The sequence below is a fragment of the Propithecus coquereli genome, unplaced genomic scaffold, assembly GCF_000956105.1.
Source record: "Propithecus coquereli isolate 6110/MARCELLA unplaced genomic scaffold, Pcoq_1.0 Scaffold370, whole genome shotgun sequence".
NCBI lineage: Eukaryota > Metazoa > Chordata > Mammalia > Primates > Indriidae > Propithecus > Propithecus coquereli.
The window spans coordinates 1,606,266-1,626,177 of record NW_012149397.1 but is presented as its reverse complement, the minus strand read 5'-3'; the positions used below and the strand labels follow the sequence as shown (position 1 = coordinate 1,626,177).

The window sequence follows — 19,912 nt, the reverse complement described above, 5'->3', positions numbered from 1 at the left end:
ACAGTGTGAGTTTTGGTGAGGTCCTCGAGCCGTGTGGTATCAGCTTAATGTCTAGAGGTGCTATAGATAGGACAACCATGTGGCTGTGCCTATATGACTGGCTTCCCACAAAAGCCCTGGACACCAGGGTTTGGGTGTGCTTCCTGGTTAGCAATATTCCATGCATATGGCCATACATTGCTAGGAGAAGAAAGCACCGTCCTCACTATTCCACAGGAAGGGGACAACTGGAAGCTCATGTTTGGAACTCTGCTGGACCCTGCCCTATGTGATTATTTTCTTTGCTGACTATAGTCTATATCCTTTCTCTTTAATAAACTGAAACTATAAGTATAGTAGCTGTTTTGAGTTCTGTGAGTCATTCTAGTGAATCATTGAACCTGAAGTCTGGGAACCTCCAGAACTACAACTCTAATTACTTTTGGGCAAAAAGGTGAAAAAATTAATTAATTCATTCAATGAATGATTCTGTGAGTAAGAAATAACATGTAAAATGTCTGGCATATAAGTAAATGTTTATTCTATGGTTACTGTTATAATGGAAGAATTTTTTATCTCAAAAAGGTGTAATAAGCAACAGGCATGGGTTGATGACACTAAAATGGACTCCCAAGAGAACCAGAGGAAAACTACCCTAAAAAAGAAATCCAGAAATCTACATAGTGATCCCCATGAAACTGTTGCTGAGTACCAAACCACACATGCACAGAATGAAGCTACATCAGGGCCAGGCAGAGAATGAGAGTGAAGCTGTAATCTGAACAATTTCCAGAAATCACACAGGAATAAGGGGTATTTGAATTTTGAATAGCCAGCAGAGAGAATTCACTGACTACCTCAGGCTCAATAAAGACCCGAGAATGGTCAGTCTCTACTAGTAAAAGTCTTGAAAGGATCAAATATTCTCAAATGACTTTACTGTCTACCAGAACAAAGTCCAACAATCTTTATAGGACATTAACAAAACTCAGCATTAACATAGCATTCATTATTTCTAGCATCCAACTACAAAGTACCAGATGTGGAGGAGGCAGGAACTATGACCATAGTCAGGTGAAGTGAATAGTCAATAGAAATGACAGAAATGATGAAATTAGCAGACAAGAATGTTAAAGCAGCTATTTTAAATATTTTTAATAAGCTTACGAATTAGAAGAAACTATGAATATAATGGAGAGAGAAATTAAAGTTATAGTAAAAGAACCAAATAGTATTTCAAGAGCATGCAAATAATGATTTTAACAGCAGATTATGAAGTTCAGAAGAAATGGATTTTGAAAACAAAGACACAAAAATTATCCAAAATAGAGCACAGAGTGACAAAAAAAAAAAAAAAAAATCCCAGTAATCTGTGGGACAATATCAAGTGGTCTAAAATGAATTTTTAATTGGAATTCTGGACGAGGAGGGTCAGAAAAGATTTTAAAGAAGAATGGCTGATTGTTTTCCAAATTAGATGAAAACTATGAGCTCTCAGATATGACTACTTTAAGAAACCCAAAGCAATATAATGAAAATCTAGCTAGGTCTATCAAAATCAATTTTTGAATAGCAACGATAGCTTTATAAAGTAGCCAGAGAAAGAAGACACTTTAAAGACACAGCAACAAAGAACTCATCAGAAACTATTAAAGTGTGAAGATAACTGAAAGCTGTCTTTAAAGTACTGAAAGAAACTGTCAGCCTAGAATTTTATATTCAGCAAAAATAGACTTAAAAATGAATGTACACATGCTCTGAGAGGTTCTACTTCCACCAAAATGGAGTAACAGGAACTTGTTTTACTCTTCTGCCCCCAAAATAAAAAATACATGAACAATGGGTTGTCAGTAACATATCTGGACATCAGGCAATAAGGAACAGTGATTCTTGAGGGATAGGAAACAAATGAGGCTCTATGATTATCCCTTAGTGCCTTGAGAGAGATTCTAACACAGAGAAGTGAGGCAAAACCCAGCAGATTTCCCGAATGGAGGAGATGGAGCTGAGAGTTGAGGGTGATTACAGCAGCAAATGTTTGGAGGAATACTAAAGAAGAGGAAGCTGCGGAGGAAAGGAAGCTTAAAGATCTGTAGAGGATCTCCGTTGATAGTTCATCAGAGTACTTGTCAGCATGAGAGAAACTGCCTGAGGCTGCCAAAAGAATCATTCAAAAGAATTAGGAGGAACTGTGCCCAGCACCTATGCAACCAGGAAGATACTTGCTCCCACCCGTCAGACTGGAAAATGTCATAGTTTATCGGGTATTGGTTAGATTACTCAGCAATGTCTTGGCCTTAGTAGTGGGGACAGCAGACTTCTCTGGGTTGTCCTAACAATTCATAAAAGGAAGACCTGAAAGGATCAAGCTACTTTCGAGGAATTTAACTGGATCTCAGAACAAAGCTCAAGAAGTTTTAGAAGATTACAAAATCTAGCACTTAACAAGGCAAAATTCAATCAAAGATAACTGCATGCAAAGAGACAGGGAAAGGACCCATAATGAGAATTTTCAATTAATTAAACCAAGAAATGGCAAATATTAGAATTAGCAGAAGACATTCAAGCAGTTATTATAACTGTATTCCAGATGTTCAAAAGTTAAGTAGAGACAGACATGGAGTATATTTTAAAACACCCATATTCAGTGCTGGATGTGGTGGCAGTTGCCTGCAGTCCCAGCTACTTGGGAGGCTGAGGCAGGACGATTGCTTGAGCCCAGGAGTTCGAGGGTGTAGTGTGCTATGGTTGCATCTGTGAGTAGCCACTGCAGTCCAGCCTGGGCAACATAACAAGACCCCATCTCTAAAGGCAAAAAACCCCAAAACTGCGTGTAGTTTCTAGAGTTGAGAACTATTAACCGTGTATTAGACATTACATTGAAGAAAAAAAAAGGATTAGTGAGCTTGAAAGCATTGCAATAGAAACATATAAATATAAGAGAAAAACATTTTTAAAGAAAAAAAGATTAGTGAGCTTTGGGATAACTTTAAGTCACTTAGTATATGTATATTTGGAGTCCTCCCAAAAGAAGACTGAGAGCAGAAACAACATTTGAAGAAATAATTGCTGAAAACTTGACAAACAACAGATCCAGTAACCATAATGAACCCCAAGTACAAGAAAACTATACAGTCATACACCACATAAAGACGTTTTAGTCAATGATGGATTGCATGTATGGTGGTGGTTCCATAAGATTATAATACCATATTTTAATGTGCATTTTCTTTGTTTAGATACTCAAATACCATTTTGTTATAGTTTCCTACAGTATTCAGAACAGTAACATGCTGTGCAGCTTTGTAGCTTAGGAGCAATAGGCTACTATATAGCCTAGGTGCGTAGTAGGATATACCAGCTAGGTTTGTGTAAGTATACTCCATGAAGTTTGCACAGTGACAAAATTCTTTTGTCAGAACAATGAATTCCTGTCACAAAGCAACATGTGACTGTATGTTTTTTTAAAAACTCAGCAAGACCCATCATAAATTGCTAAAAAGGAATTATGGGCAATTTAGGATTGAAGATTTTAATAATAGAAGGATTCAGTCATGGGGCAATTACAATTAGGCAAGCAAATAAATGCCTCTTAAATGGTATACACTGTACCACAGGATCTGGGAATTTTCTCATCCAAAATTCAACTGGTTTCTGCTAGGTGGCATTCACTGGGTTTTATAGTATGGCCCGGTCTACAGTCCACACAGAGTTATTGGACTGAATTTGTCAGTACAAGCATTCTAGCTTCTAACAAGTCATTAAAATGGTAATCTCTTTTTGTCCACCAGGTATTCTATTTTGTTTCAAATTAACAACCTGTGTGAGCTTGGGCAATTCTATTGGTTACCAATTAGCATGTTCAGTCAGTATTTGGTATACATCTTCTGTTTTACAGTACTTGGTAAAAGAAGTATTCCCAGTCAGGCATAATGTGCATTCTTGTAATATATTCAGGTAGAGGAGATATAATCACTTGACATAAAATCTGTTCATTCATTCCAAATCTTGTCCAACCTTTCACCTTAATCCCATCAACTGTTCATATTCTCCCAGTCTAACTGGAGCCCCCAGTAGAACTTTACTGAAGGGTTTTTAAATCATGGTGCATTGGGCTTCCATGTCAGAGCCCCAGAAAACTTTATTCCTCACCCCCTCAGCATTTTACACATGTGCTTTGCTGCACATAGGGAATTTGGGTTCCTAGCTAGGGGTTTTGCGAAGGAGTGCTGGTCTGTTTGTCAGTCTTTTCCCTGATTAGTTTGTTCACCCCAGGTGATTTGAAGTCAAGTTCCTCCTTGTTGTCATTGCAGCTTTTTGAAAAAAAAAATTTAGTTGACAGATAAAAATTGTACATATTCAAGGTGTACAACATGATGATTTGATATATGTATATGTTGTGTAATGATTTTGCCTTACAGCTTTTTAGATTCTTCCAAACTAGGGTAAATGGAGCAATTTGTTTTCAGCAATCTTCAATATCAAAGGACTGCATAGGCTCCTGTTGGTCCACCTCACCTCCAACTGTGCTGTTTTGAGACCTTTGTTTGGCTCCCATCAATGTCCACTTTATTCGTCCTATTTCTTAAAAACCGTTTAAAGTACCAAGAGTTGGGCAAGGGCAAAGCCTTTCTTTGGGCAAGATTAATCATTTACTGAGCTGAGGATTAGGGTGATACTGATTTACTCCCAAATTTTAAACTAGTGTTTCAATACTGGGTTACAGAAAAACCCAATTCTTCTAATATTCCTGCAGTATCACATGACCACCCATTTTATACTTTTCCCATTTATCTGAACTTATAGCTGATTTCTCCCACAGTCTGTCACCATTGTAGCCTTTGCTGAGCAATGTCCCCTTTGCTAAGATTGTGTTTTATGGAATTCTAAAAACAGATAAACAAACAAAAAAACAGTATTTTCACTGAACTTCACACATTTTGAAGTCTAGCTACAGCAGAGTTTTTCCTAAGTCCATTCACGCCTGACTCATTTGATGTCTTTTTCTTAGGTTATGATTAGTCTGGATTTCTACCTTCTATTAACCTACTGTCAGATCATTGCTGATATATTATTTGTTAACAAGCTCTCTGTCCTTTCACCTCAGAAACATCCTCTGGTTATACTTATTTAATTATCACATTATGATACAGAGATGATATTTCTCCCCTTTTCAGAATATATAGTATGATATTGTATGTATAGAAATATATACAGGCATACCTTGAAGATATTGCAGATTCAGTTCCAGACCACCATAATAAAGTGAATATCACAATAAAGCAAGTGACACAAATTTTTTGGTTTTCCAGTGCATATAAAAGTTATATTTCTACTGTAGCCTATTATGTGTGTTATAGCATTATATCTAAAAATGTGTTTTTTAGATATATGTATTAAATAATTTATTTAAAAATACTTTGTTGCTAAAACATGCTAGTGATCATCCAAGCCTTCAATGAGTCATAATCTTTTTGTTGGTGGAGGGTCTTGCCTTGATGTTGATAACTGCTGACTGATCAGGGTGATGGTTGCTGAAGGTCAGGTTGGCTGTGGCAATTTCTTACAATAAGACAACAATGAACCTTGCCACATTGATCGACTTCCTTTCATGACAGATTTCTTCATAGCATGTGTTGCTATTTGACAGCATTTTACCCACAGTAGAACTTCTTCCAAATTGAAGTAAATTCTCTCAAACTCTGCCACTGCTTTATCAACTAAGTTTGTGTAATATTCTAAATCCTTTGTGGCTATTTCCACAGTGTTCACAGCATCTTCACCAAAAGTAGATTCCATCTCAAGAAACCACTTTCTTTGCTCACCCATAAGAAGCAACTCCTCGTTTATTCAAGTTTTATCATGATATTGCAGCAATTAAGTCACATCTTCAGGCTCCACTTCTAATTCTAGTTTTCTTGGTATTTAAACCACATCTATAGTGACTTCCTCCACTGAAATCTTGAACCCCTCAAAGTCATCCATGAGAATTGGAATCAACTTCTTCCAGACTCCTGTTAATGTTAATATTTTGATGTCTCATGAATCATGAATGTTCTTAATAACATCTATAATGGTGAATTCTTTTCAAAAGTTTTTCACTTTACCCAGATCCATAAGAGTAATCACTATTGCAGCTATATCCTTACAAAATGTATTTTTTAGATAATAAGATTTGAGGCCTGGTGTGGTGGCTCATGCCTTTAATCCCAGCACTTTGGGAGACCAAGGCAGGAGGATCACCTGAGGTCAGGAGTTCAAGGCAAGCTAGGCTAACATAGCAAGACACATTGTCTTTACAAAAAATTAAAAAATTTGTTGGGTGTATCAGCATCATACACCTATAGTCCTAGCTGCTTGGGAGGCTGAAGTGAGAGTATCACTTGAGCCCAGGAATTTGAAGCTACAGTGAGCTATGATTGTGCCACTGCACTCCAGCCTAGGTGACAGAACAAGACCCTGTCTCAAAAAAAAAAAAAAAAATATTAAGACTTGAAAGCCAAAATGACTCCTTGATCCATGGGCTGTAGAATGAATATTGTGTTAGCAAGCATGAAGATAACATTAATCTCCTTGTACACCTCCATTAGAAATCTTAGGTGACCTTGTACATTCTCAATGTGCACTAATATTTTGAAAGGAATCTTTTTTTCTGAGTAGTAAGTCCTAGCAATGGGCTTAAAATATTCAAGTTGGGCACAGTGTCTCCCAACTGTAATCCTATCACTTTGATAGGCCCAGGCGGGAGGATTGTGTGAGGCCAGGAGTTTGAAACCAGCCTGGGCAATAGTGAGATGCCCTCTCCACAAAAAACAAAAGAAAATTAGCTTGGCATAATGATGTGCACCTGTAGTCCCAGCTGCTAGTGAGGCTGAGACAAGAGGATTACTTGAGCCCAAGAGTTGGAGGCTGCAGTGAGCTATGATGCTGCTGCTGCACTCCAGCCTGGGTGACAGAGCGAGACCCTGCTCAAAAATAATACTCAGTAAACCATTCTGTAAACGGATGTGCTGTCATCCAGGCTTTGTTGTTTTATTTATAGAGCACAGGCAGAGTAGATTTAGCATAATTATTGAGAACCCTGAGATTTTTGGAATAGTAAATGAGCATTGACTTCAAATTAAAGTCACCAGCTACATTAACCCCTAGCAAGAGAGTAAGCCTGTCTTTTGAAGCTTCGAAGCCAGGCATTTACTTCTCTCTAGCTATGAAAGTCCTAGATGGCATCTTCTTCCAATATAAGGCTGTTTCATCAAGAATGACTGAACACAAATCATCATAACAGATGTACTAATAATGAAAAAGTTTGAAATATTGTAAGAATTACAAAAATGTTACACAGAAAGGTGAAGTAAACTCATGCTGTTGGAAAAAATGGCACTGATAGACTTTCTTAATGTAGGGTTGCCACAAACCTTCAATTTATAATAAAATACCGTATCTGCAAAGCTGAATAAAGTGAAGTGGAATAAAATGATGTATGCATATGTAATTAACCAAGTCTTCCTTCAATTTGGATGATCACCCAGGACAATATTTATCAAGCTTCCCAAATATTTCTGAGTCATACAAATATTTGAGAATCATTGTAATCTCTATTTTACCTTTGAAATTTTTCATTCTCTGCTTTCCTTGTTCATTTGTTGAGATGCATAGCTCCATTTTAGTAGTTTCTTAGCCATTCACTATTAGAGGTTTATTTGAAAATGTTTTCATTTCAGTTTTACCTTTCCCACTATAGAAGTTTTGTTTCTCCCAGATTACAAAAAAGGCCAATATTTCCTTTTTATTTCATTTCAGATCAATCATCAACATCTGTAACCAAGAAATCATCTTTAAGGAAAAAAATTAGTAATGTAAAATCATTCCAGTTGGAGTTAATGGAAAGAATTATAAAGCTGGGACCAAGTGTCAGAGGTATTTGGGAATGTAAAGATCAGCCTGAGAGAAAACAGTCACTTCAGAAGGCACATTTTGGCCAAGTAATAATCACCCATGAAGATGTACCTGCTTTCAATCAGCACGTATCCCTTACTCTACACCAAAGAATTGACAATGAAGAGAAATCATATGAGTGTAAGGAATGTGGAAAGGCTTTTACTCGTGGCTCACAACTTACTCAACATCAGAGGATTCATACTGGTGAGAAACCCTATGAATGTAGGGCATGTGGGAAGGCTTTTAGTTGTGGTTCGGCACTTACAAAACACCAGAAAATTCACACTGGTGAGAAACCGTATGAATGTAAGGAATGTGGTAAATCTTTTAGTTGTGGCTCAGACCTTTTACGACATCAGAGAATTCATACTGGTGAGAAACCCTATGAATGTAGACAGTGTGGGAAGGCTTTTAGTTGGATCTCATACTTTTCTCAACACCAAAGAATTCATACTGGTGAAAAGCCTTATGAATGTAAGGAGTGTGGGAAGGCATTTAGAACTAGCTCATACCTTTCCCAACATCAGAAAATTCACACTGGTAAAAAACCATATGAATGTAAGGAATGTGGAAAAACATTTTGTTGGAGCTCCTATCTTACAAAACATCAGAGAATTCATACTGGTGAGAAACCCTATGAATGTAAGGAGTGTGGAAAGGCCTTTAATAAGAATTCAAAACTTGTTCAGCATCAAAGAATTCATACTGGCGAGAAGCCCTATGAATGTAAAGAATGTGGAAAGGCCTTTAGTAGGAGGTCAAGCCTTATTCAACATCAGAGAATTCACACTGGGGAAAAACCCTATGAATGTACAGAATGTGGGAAGACCTTTAGTTGTAGCTCATACCTTTCGCAACATCAGAGATTCCACACTGGTAAGAAACCCTATGAATGTAAAGAATGTGGGAAGGCCTTTAGTTATCGCTCTAACTTTACTGTGCATAAGAAAATGCACACAGGTGAGAAACCCTATCACTGCATGAACTGTGGCAAGGCCTTCACTAGGAGCTCAAGCTGTATTCAACATCAGCGAATTCATAATGTTGATTAACCCAATGAATACAAGGACTGTTTAGGGGATTTTTTTCATGGTTCAGAGTTTATAAAACTAAAGATAATCAAAATAGTAGAAACATGCTATGAACAAAATAAAAATTGGAAACATTATCAATATCTTCAAGTTAATTGGCATCAGAAAATCAGATACACTTTACCCTTATAATCTTATGGTATATATTAAAAGGTTTATATTTGAGAGTGACCATGTGAATTTATCTTTTAAAATTAATGTCTGTACTTTTATATTCGGCTTTGAAGCCATTTCAGATTTTACTAGAAATTATGAAAGTATCTAAATTTATAATTTATCCTCACATCCTTATCTGAGGACTAGGTAATCATTAATTTCTTTATTCTACATGCTTGTATTGCTTCCTGGTCATTGATGTGTTATATTTTTATTAAAATTAGGCGGTGTGTTAGGACCCTCTTTTCTATTACGGTTTACCCTTAAACCACGCAGGAGTTAGTGATGCTGACTGCTTCACATAGCTGAAAATCCACACATTACTTTTGATTCCCCAGCACTTTACTATTGATAGACTCCTGTTGAACAGAAGCCTTACCAATAACTTAAACAGTCAATGAACACACATTTTGTGTGTTACATGTATTATATACTTTATTCTTACAATAAAGTTAGCTAGAGAAAAGAAAATATTATTAAGAAAATCATAAGGAAAGAAAATATATTTACTATTCATAAAGTGGAAATGGATCATCATAAAGGTCTTCATTGTCTTCACATTCAGCAGGCTGAGGAGGAAGAGAAAAAGGATAAGTTGGTCTTGCTGTCTCAGAGGTGGCAGAGGTACAAGAGGAGGTGGAGATAGAAGGGGCAGCAGGGAGGCAGGCATATTTGGTGTAACATTTATTGAAAAAAATCCTCATATAATTGGACCCGTGCAGTGTAAACCCTGTTGTTAAAAGATAAACTATACTTTGATCCAAAATATCTGTACTTGCTCTCACTATGTAAATATCTAAATTTAATAATTTATATAATGGATATATTTATATCTCTTTGTTTTAAAATCTGGCTTTATTTATTTTGCCCTTTATAAAAAGAATACCACAAAATTTTAGTTGATGTAGAGAAGCACAAGGAAGGAAGATAATTTGCAGTCATAGCAACCAGAGAAATCCACTGGCAAATAATTGTATCAAACCAGGTTTTGCGCTTATGAAAGATTAACATACTATACTACTATACTTTTACCCTGCCATTCCCATGCCAAAGAAATTTTCCTGTTAATGGATAGAAATCTTCCATAATTATTAATGGCTTCACTGTATTCCCTATGGGACTATATTTACCACATACCTTCAAAGATTTGCCTCTGATTTGGGAAGATCATGAAAATTGTCCTAGATTAACATTTTAAAAGACACATCTTTGTATGCTTATCTACTTTTTTATTTTTAGGAAAGTTTTTATTGCCAATAATGCACAAATACATTATTCTTATGAAAAAGATTTAAACATGACAGATTCTTAAATTCCTGTTTCGTGTCAATCCTGAATTCCTGTACACTCTACATAGGCAACCACTCTTATCAGGTTAGTCTTTATGATTCCAAATCTTTTATCTAAGTTTTTTAGTAATATATTAATATGTTTTATGATATGATGTGTATGCATTATAAAACAGGGAGAGATTCTACCCCATAGTGTGAGTGTGACGATCAAATGAATTAATAAAGTGCTTAGAACTGTACCTGTCGTATAATAAACGTTCAGTAAATGTTAACCATCATGATAACTGTTTGTGGATAGGAATTTAAATATGTCGTATACCATGTTCAATCTTACAGATTGGGTAGTTATCATGTTTTCAGTGTAATAAATATTGGGAAGACTTCAGTAGTTTTAAGTTACTGAACATGAAAGAATTTGTTGTGAAGAATTGAGGAAAAACTGAACCTAATGTGTGTGAGCATTTATTTAGACCTCTTCCCATAGGTTGAAGAAAGATACCATGTCAATATGAAACTCTGTAGGGTATATGTGAGCATACCTATCTAAAGATCAGAGAAAGATGTTTAAATGTGTCTCTATAATCAGTTTTTAAAAATGAGACTTGATGTATAGGTCATGCTTTTTGATCAAAATCATAGTAATAACAAAATCCTTGACAATAATATAGCCTACAACATCCAGATATCCATTTAAGGTCTATCTAAATTGAAATCAAGACAAAAATTACAAAGTCTTTGAAAGAAAATGAATGTCAAAAACTCCACTATATAGAAAAACCTAAAGATTATGAGAAATGCTGTAACCTATAAAATATGCTACCTTATAAAATACATAAGACTAAAATGCATGACACATTAGAGTATTGCAAGAGTAATTAATTACTAATTAACTAATTAAACATAACACAAGTAGCTTTTAAAAAGGACAGTAAAATTAAAGGCAAAAGAAGGATATAGAGACAGAAATAATTGACATAGAAACATGAAAAGTAACTTGAGTAGTAAATAGTACAAAAAATTATTGGCTGTTCTATGAAGAAACTATAAAAGTTGGGAAGTTATGGATATAAGGTGGCCAACTAGTAGGTCCCAATGCTTGCCCCCACCCCACCCCAAAGCAATGAATACAACTACATACTGGCAAAAATAGCTCTGGGAGAGCTATGGAGTACAAAAGAAACTGCAGAAACTCTATGGGGTACCCAAAACAAGGATGGCTGAATAGAAAAATGTAGGAATCATTTTACCTTTGCCACCCCATACTACAATCTGGCACAGTTCAGCACCTAGAGGGATCCCATTGACACAACTTCCCCCTATGGGGTAAAGGGAGAGCAAGAGGACTGAAGAAGCCCTTGTCATTGCTGTGGACACCTGCAGCTGCTGCCACTGAGTACCCCTGGGTTCAGCTGACCCAGCTGCCTAGAGTCCACGTCACTCTGTCTCTCCCACAAAAAGCTTTGCCACTAGATCCAGACCACTACTGCATAATACCGCTCTCCCCCAGGCCAGGGGAACCTCTGCATACTGACTTCTCTCTGAGGCCTGAGCCACAGCTACATATCACTGCCTTGGCACCAGAGCCACCAATATCCACCACTCCTTTGAGGCCTGAGCACACCACCGCCCTAGGGCTGTAGCCACTGCTGTGCACTGTACCAGTCTAACAGCATCAGCACCACCACCCCCTCCCACACACATGTACGTATCCTAGACCCCAGCTTGGCAGGAGCCCCACATCTACCTGTGCCTCAGGTACTGGTGCTACCATTGCAGTGGGTATGCCATGTGCCAGATCTGGTGCCAAGAGGGATCCCCATCGCCGCAACTTATTCATGTGGGGGAAAAGGAAATGAGAGGCCTCTACTGCCCTTGCCACTATCATGGATATCCATAGACTTGGCCATGTAGGACCACTGTTGTCTTTGCTGATGATCACCTAAGCTAATGTTGCTCCATGAAGACTATGCTTCTGTGTCCTTCCTGAAACCAACACTGCTGCTGTGCTTGCCCAGAAGCTAGAGCCACTGCACCCCACCCAGCCAGCACCCTCATACCCACCCATATGTGAAGGTCTTTCCCCTCCAAAGCCAATCCATAAAGTCTGGAAGAGGTGACTGCTTCCTCATATGCATAGACATCATTGCGAGGCCACAAAAAATGTGAAAAATCAAAGAAATATGACACTGCCAAAGAAACAATAATTTTCCAACATCAATCCCAATAAACTGGAGATCAAAAAATTTGCCTATGAATTCAAAATAATTGTTTTAAGGGACCTCAGAGTGCTCCAAGAGGACACAGACAACTCACTGTATCAGAAAACACAATACATGAACAAAATGAGAAGTTAAACGAAGAGATAGAAATCATAAAAAAAAGAATCAAGTTCTGGAGCTAAAGAATATAATGAATGAAATAAAAATGTAATAGCTTCAATCTCAGATTTGGTCAAGCATAGAAAAGAATCTTTAAACTGAAATACTGGTCGTTTGAAAGCCAGTCAGAGGAAAAGAAAAAATGAAAAAGAAAGCATTTATGTGACACCATCAAGCAAACCATTATTGGCATTAGTGAAGTTCTAGAAGTAGAGAAGAAAGAGAAAGAAACAGAAGTCTTACTTTAAAAAATAATGCTTGAAAATGTCTCAAATCTTGGGAGGGAAGTGAACATCCAGGTTCTTAAAGCTCAAAAGTTCCCAAACAGGATCACCGTCAAAGAAGACTACACCAAGACACATTATAATGAAATTATCAAAAGGCAAAGATAATTTTGAAAGCAGCAAGAGAAAAGCTACTTATCACACATAAGATAACCTCCATAATATTATCAGCATATTTCTCAGCAGAAACCTTGCAGGCTAGTAGAAAGGGCAATGATATATTCAAAGTGTCGAAAGAAAAAACACTGCCAACTAAGAATACTATACCCATCAAAATTATCCTTAAATTGAGAGGAGAGATAAAATTTTTCCCAGAGAAACAAAAACTGATGGAGTTCATCACTACTAAACCCATCTCACCAAAAATTCTGAAGGAACTTTTTCAAATTGAAATGAAAATTTGCTAAACAGCAACATGAAAGCATAGGAAAACATAAAGTTTTTAGTTCAATTAAGTCCCATTTATTTTTGTTGTTGCTGTGTTTGCTTTTGGGGTCTTAGTCATAAATTCTTTGCCTAGGCCAATGTCTAGAATTCCTGTGTTTTTTTCTAGAATTTTTATGGTTTCAGGTCTTACATTTAATTCTTTAATCCCTGGCTTTAGCATTATGTAATTCATCCACATAAGAAAAAAACACTTGTACCCCCTAAATCTATTGAAGTTTAGAAAAAAAGAAAGCATAAATTTCATAGGTAAAGGTAAACTTATAGATTTATACAGATTAACATAATGCTGTAAAGGTGCATAGATCACTTTCAACCATAATATAAAAAGTTAATAAATAAAAATTTGTTAATGGGTACCACAATATAAAATGAAACAATCTCTGTCTTTAAGAACACAAAGTGTGTGTGTAGGGGGAGTAAAGTATGGAATTTTTGTATGTGATTGTGTTACATTGTTATTAACTTATAATGAGAATGTATAATAACAAAATATTTTATGTAAGCTTTGAGCTAACCACATAGAAAAACTACAACAGATACAGAAAAAATTAAAAGGAAAAAATAAAAACAAATCACTACAAAAAATGATCGGAGAATAATAATAAGGGAAGAAGAGAGAAACAAAGCAACTGTAAGACAAAAACTGTGAACAAATAGCAATAGTAAGCCCTCCCTTATCAATAATTACTTTAACTATAAATGGATTAAACTCACCAATCAAAAGGCATAGAGTGGCTGTATGAATTAATTAAACAAGATTTCACACATGCTGTTTATGAGACTCAGTATAAAATGAAAACACACATAGGCTGAAAGTGAAGGGATGGAAAGAGTTGTTTCATGGTTTTATAACATAAAGCAAGGTGGTTGTACTTATATCAGACAAAATAGAATTTAAATATAAAACAGTCTTTAGAGACAAAGAAGATGATTATGTAATGATAGAAGAGTAAATTAAACAGAAAATATAACAATTATAAATATGTATCAAACATCAGAGCACCTAAACATATAAAGCAAATATTGACAGATCTGAAGACAGAAATTGAAAGCAATGGAAAAATAGTAGGGGACCTCGATACTCCACTTACAGTAATGAATAGAACATCCATACATAAAATCAATAAAGAAACATTGAATTTGAATTATACTTTAGACCGAAAGGACCTAATGCAAGTTTATAGAATATTCCATCCAACAACAATAGAGTACACATTCTTTTCAAGCATGCATGGATTCCCTAGTATAAATGACATATTAAGTCACAAACAAGTCTTAACAAATTTAACAAGATTGAAAATATTCCAGGTGTCTTTTCTGACCACAATGGAATAAAACTAAAAATCAATAAGAGTAAGAAAACAGGGAAATTCACAAATATGTGGAAGTTAACAGGACACTCTTGAATTATTAATGGGTCAAAGAGAAAAAAAGGAATTTTTAAAGTATCTCAAGACTAAAGTAAATGAAAACATTACATACCAGAACCTATGAGATGTGGCAAAGGAATCAATAAGAGGGAAGCTTATAGCAATAAATGTCTACATTAAAAAAGAAGAAAGATCAGAAATATACAACTTAACTTTATGCCTCAAGAAACTAGAAAAAGAACAAATTAATCCCAAAGTTAGAAGGAAGGAAATAATAAGGAGTAGATCAGAAATAAATAGGAACAGAAAAAGTCAGTAAGACAGAATTGGTTTTTTGAAAAGATACATGAAATTGACATAAACTTAGCTAGACTAAGAAAAAGAGAAGACCCAAATAAATAAAAGCTGCAATAAGAGACATTTTAACAAATGTCTCAGAAAGGATCATAAGGGACTATTTTGAACAATTATTTGCTGACAAACTGGACACCCTAGAAGAAATGGATAAATTCCTAGAAACATACAAACTACCAAACAATTAGGAAGAAATGGAAAGCCTGAATAAACCAATAACAAATAAGGAGAAAAATCAGCAATCAAAAATGTCCCCACAAAGAAGCCCGGAACCTAATGGCTTCATGGGTGAATTCTACCAAATAGTGAAAGAGGAATTAATATCTATCCTTCTTAAACTCCTCCGAAAGTAGAGTAATAGAAGGTACACTTCCAAACTCATTTTATGAGTCTAGCATCACCATGAAACCAAAAGCAGGCAATTACCACAAGAAAAGAAAACTATAGGTCAATATCTCTGATGAACATAGATGCAAAAATCCTCCACAACATACTAGCAATCCAAATTCAACAGAACATGAAAAGGATTATACACAATAATCGAGTGTGATTTATCCCTTGAATGTAAAGATGGTTCAACATACACCAATCAATGTGACATAATATGTTAAAGAATAAAGCCAGATAATGCTCTCGATAGATGCAGAAAAGCCATTTGCCTAAGTAGACCCATTCATAATTAAACTCTCAAGAAAATAGGTATTGAAGGATCTTGACTCAAAAAAATAAAGGCCATATATGAAAATCTCACAAATAACATAATCAATGGGCAAAACACTGAAAACCTTCCCTCTAAGATCTGGTACAAGGTAAGGAAACCCACTGTCACCATTTCTTTTCAATATAGTTCTGGAGGTCTTAAACAGAGCAATTAGGCAAGAAACAGAAATAAAATGCATCCAAATTGAAAAGGAAGAAGCACAATTATCTCTGCAGATAACATAATCATATATTAATATGTAGAAAACCTAAAGGCTCAACAAAAATTTGTTAGAAGTAATAAATAATAAAGTTGCAGGATAGAAAATCAACATACAAAAATCAGTCATGTTTCTATACACAAAGAATAAAGTATCTGAAAATGAAATTATGCAAACAATCCCATTCACAATAGCAACAAAAAGATTAAATACTTAAAAATAACATTAACCAAAGAAGTAAAAGATTTGCAAACTAAAAATTATAAAACATCAATGAATGAAATTAAAGAAGATACAGATAAATGAAAAGACATCCTGTGTTCATGAATAGGAAGAATTAGTATTGTTAAAATGTCCATACTACCCAAAGTGATCTACAGATTCAATGCAATGCATATCAAAATCTCAATGGCATTTTTTTTTTTTTTTTGAGACAGAATCTTTCTCTGTCACCTCAGGAGGTAGAGTGCAGTGGTGCCATGATAGCTCACTACAACCTCAAACTCCAGGGCTCAAGCAATCCTCCTACCTTAGCCTCCCTAGTAGCTGGGACTACAAGCATGCCATGACGCCTGGCTAATTTTTCTATTTTTAGTAGCAATGGGGGGTCTCATTCTTACTCAGGCTGGTCTTGAACTCCTGAGCTCAAGCAGTCCTCCCGCTTCATGCTCCCAGAGTGCTAGGATTACAGGCGTGAGCCACCGCACCCAGTCCCTCAACAGCATTCTTTACAGAAGTAGAAAAAATCCTAAAATTCATATGGAACCACAAAATACCCACATACCCTAAGCAATCTTGAGAAAGAACGTAAGCTGGAAGCATCACACTTATTGATTTCAAAATATATTCTAAAACTACGGTAATCAAAGCAGTATGGTACTAGCATAAAAACAGACTGATGGAATAGAATTGAGAGCCCAGAAATAAATCCACCCATTTACAGTCAACTGATGTTCAACAGAGGTGCCAAGAACACAAAAAAGGGGAAGAGAATAGTCTTTTAATAAATTGTATTGGGAAAACTGGATATCCACATGGAAAAGAATGAAATAGGACCCTTATCTCACACCATATACAAAAATCAACTCAAAGTGGTTTAAAGACTTAAACATAAGACCCACAACTTTAAAACTACTGGAAGAAAACATAAGAGAGAAGCTAATTAATGTTGGTCTGAACAACATAACACCAAAAGCATAAGCAAAAAAATAAAAACCCAAAATAGACAAATGGGATAGCATCAAACAAAAAGGCTTCTTCACAGCAAAGAAAACAACACAGTGAAAGGGCAACTTATGGAGTGGGAGAAAATATTTTCAAACCATATATCTGACATGAGGCTAATATCCAAAATATATACAATTTAATAGAAAAATTACAAATAACCCAATTTAAAAATAGGCAAAGGACTTGAATAGATATTTCTCAAAAGAGGACATACAAATGGACAATAAGTATATAAAAAGGTGCTCAATATCACTAATCATCAGGGAAATGCAAATCAAATGCACAATAAGATATCATCTCATACCTGCTAGAATTGGCATTACCAAAAAGCCAAAAAATTACAAAGTGTTGATGAGGATGTGGAATAAAGGAAACCCTGGTACACTGTTGGTGGGAACATAAACTGGTGCAGCCATTATGAAGAATGATATGGAGTTTCCTCAAAAAACAAAAAATAGAACTATGATGTGATCCAGCAATCTCACTTCTGGGTGTATATAAAAAGGAAATGAAATCAGTATCTCGAAGATGTATCTGCATTCCCATGTTAGTTTTAGCACAATTTATGACAGTGAAGATATGGAAACAATCTAAATATCTGTCAACAGATGAATGGACAAAGAAAATATGGTATATTTTTACCATGTTATATTGGAATATTATTCAGCCTTAAAATATAAAAGGAATCTTGCCATTTGCAACATGCGTGAACCTGGAGGACATTATGTTAAGTGAAATAAACCAGGTACAGACAAAGACAAATACTGCATGATCTCACATATATGTGAAATCTAAAAAAGTTGAATTCATAGAAGGAAACAGTGGAATGGTGAATAACAGGGGCTTAAGGAAGGGAGAAATGGGGAATGTTGGTCAGGGGATATAAAGTTTCAATTATGCAAGATGAATAAGTTCTGGAGAGCTAATGTACAACAATGTTAATATAGTTAATAGTTTATTGTGTACTTAAAATTTGCTTAGAGGATATATCTTAAGTGTTCGCACCAAAAGAAGGAAGGAAGGAAGAAAGGGAGGAAGGAAGAAAGGAAATGATAACTATATGATATGATATATTTTAATTAGCATGATTTTGGTGATTATTTCACTAAATATGTATATTAAATCACCAAATTATACAACTTAAATATATATAATTTTTCATTATCAAATATATATTAATTTTAAAAAGTTGTAAATCTACAATGTAATGAAAGAGAGCAATAAACATGACAAATGGATGAGAATTTAATAGTTTCAAAATTAGTACTTTCACTTTTTCTAATACATTTAAAGATCTAGACAAAATTATAACACTCTAGAAAATGTAAATCACTAATATTGATCTAAGAAAAGCAGAAAATCTTATTAGGCCAATAATCAGAGAAAAAATGTAAATTAATGTTAAATGCCTACCCGTGAAGTCATTATACAGAACATGTGGGAATAGGAAATTTAAAATGTATAATATTTAAGGAACTATTCTAGGTCATATAAATATGTGAAAAGCTTGCCATCTCCCATGATAAATCTAGCTGTAATGTTAAAACTTGACCTAGATAAGAGTGCTTAAATTTAGTGGCATCTCCAGGTATAACTACAACTTGCGCTCCAGTATAGTTGAAATCCATGACTTTTTGTCAATGAGTGCATTTTAATAAATGTTAAAGTTCAATTAGAGGGCCAGGTGCAGCAGCTCATGCTTGTAATCCTAGCACTTTGGGAAGCCAAGGTGGGAGGATTGCTTGAGGCCAGGGTTTCAAGACCAGCCTGAGCATGAGCAAGACCCCCATCTCTACAAAAAATAGAAAAATTAGCCGAGTGTGGTGGTGCACATCTGTAGTCCAAGCTACTAGAGAGGCTGAGGCAGGAGAATCATTTGAGCCCAGGAGCCCAGAAGTTTGAGGTTGCAGTGAGCTATGATGATGCCACTGCACCCTAGCCCAGACACCAGAGCAAGACCTTGTCTCAAAAAAACAAAAACAAAAACAAAAAAAACAGTTGAATTAGAATGAGTGTTGTAGAGGCACAAAAGCCTCTCTTTTAATCTTTTTGTTATAGAAATTCTTTAAAATATAAATTAGTATATAAGTTTTGAATTTTCAATTGTATCAAATTATGGAAAATATATACACAATTTATGTTTATCATATATTTATATTAAAATATTAAATATATGAAATTTAATTACCTTTTATTTTCCCCTGTATCTAGGGGTTTGTTAATAAATCAGTAAGTAATCTAGGGCTAGCATTATGTTTGCTTGACCCAGTGTTTGTTCAGAATTAAAGTTGAAACTTTTTTTTTCTTGGACTTGTGGCCACCTAATTGGCAGTCTCCCACCCCCTTTTATTAGTTTTAAGATTTTTAGCCACCTGAAGCTGATATTCTTAGTTTCTGTCTTTGGTTGATAAGAGGAAGAGAGGAAGGGGGAAGGGGGTCCAGAGCCTCTAGGCAGTAGACTCTCCCTGGTTTGAAC

The 19,912-nt window shown here is 35.5% G+C and overlaps 1 protein-coding gene across 1 annotated transcript in view; it reads left to right on the top strand.

Moving 5' to 3' along the window:
- LOC105816401 (zinc finger protein 658B-like) overlaps positions 1 to 19,912 on the top strand; it is a 550,416-nt gene that overhangs the window by 15,221 nt on the left and 515,283 nt on the right. Inside the window, exon 5 of the mRNA XM_012651811.1 lies at positions 7,851 to 8,793. Coding sequence (XP_012507265.1) covers positions 7,851 to 8,793 — 943 coding nt within the window. The remainder of the gene's footprint in view (positions 1 to 7,850; positions 8,794 to 19,912) is intronic.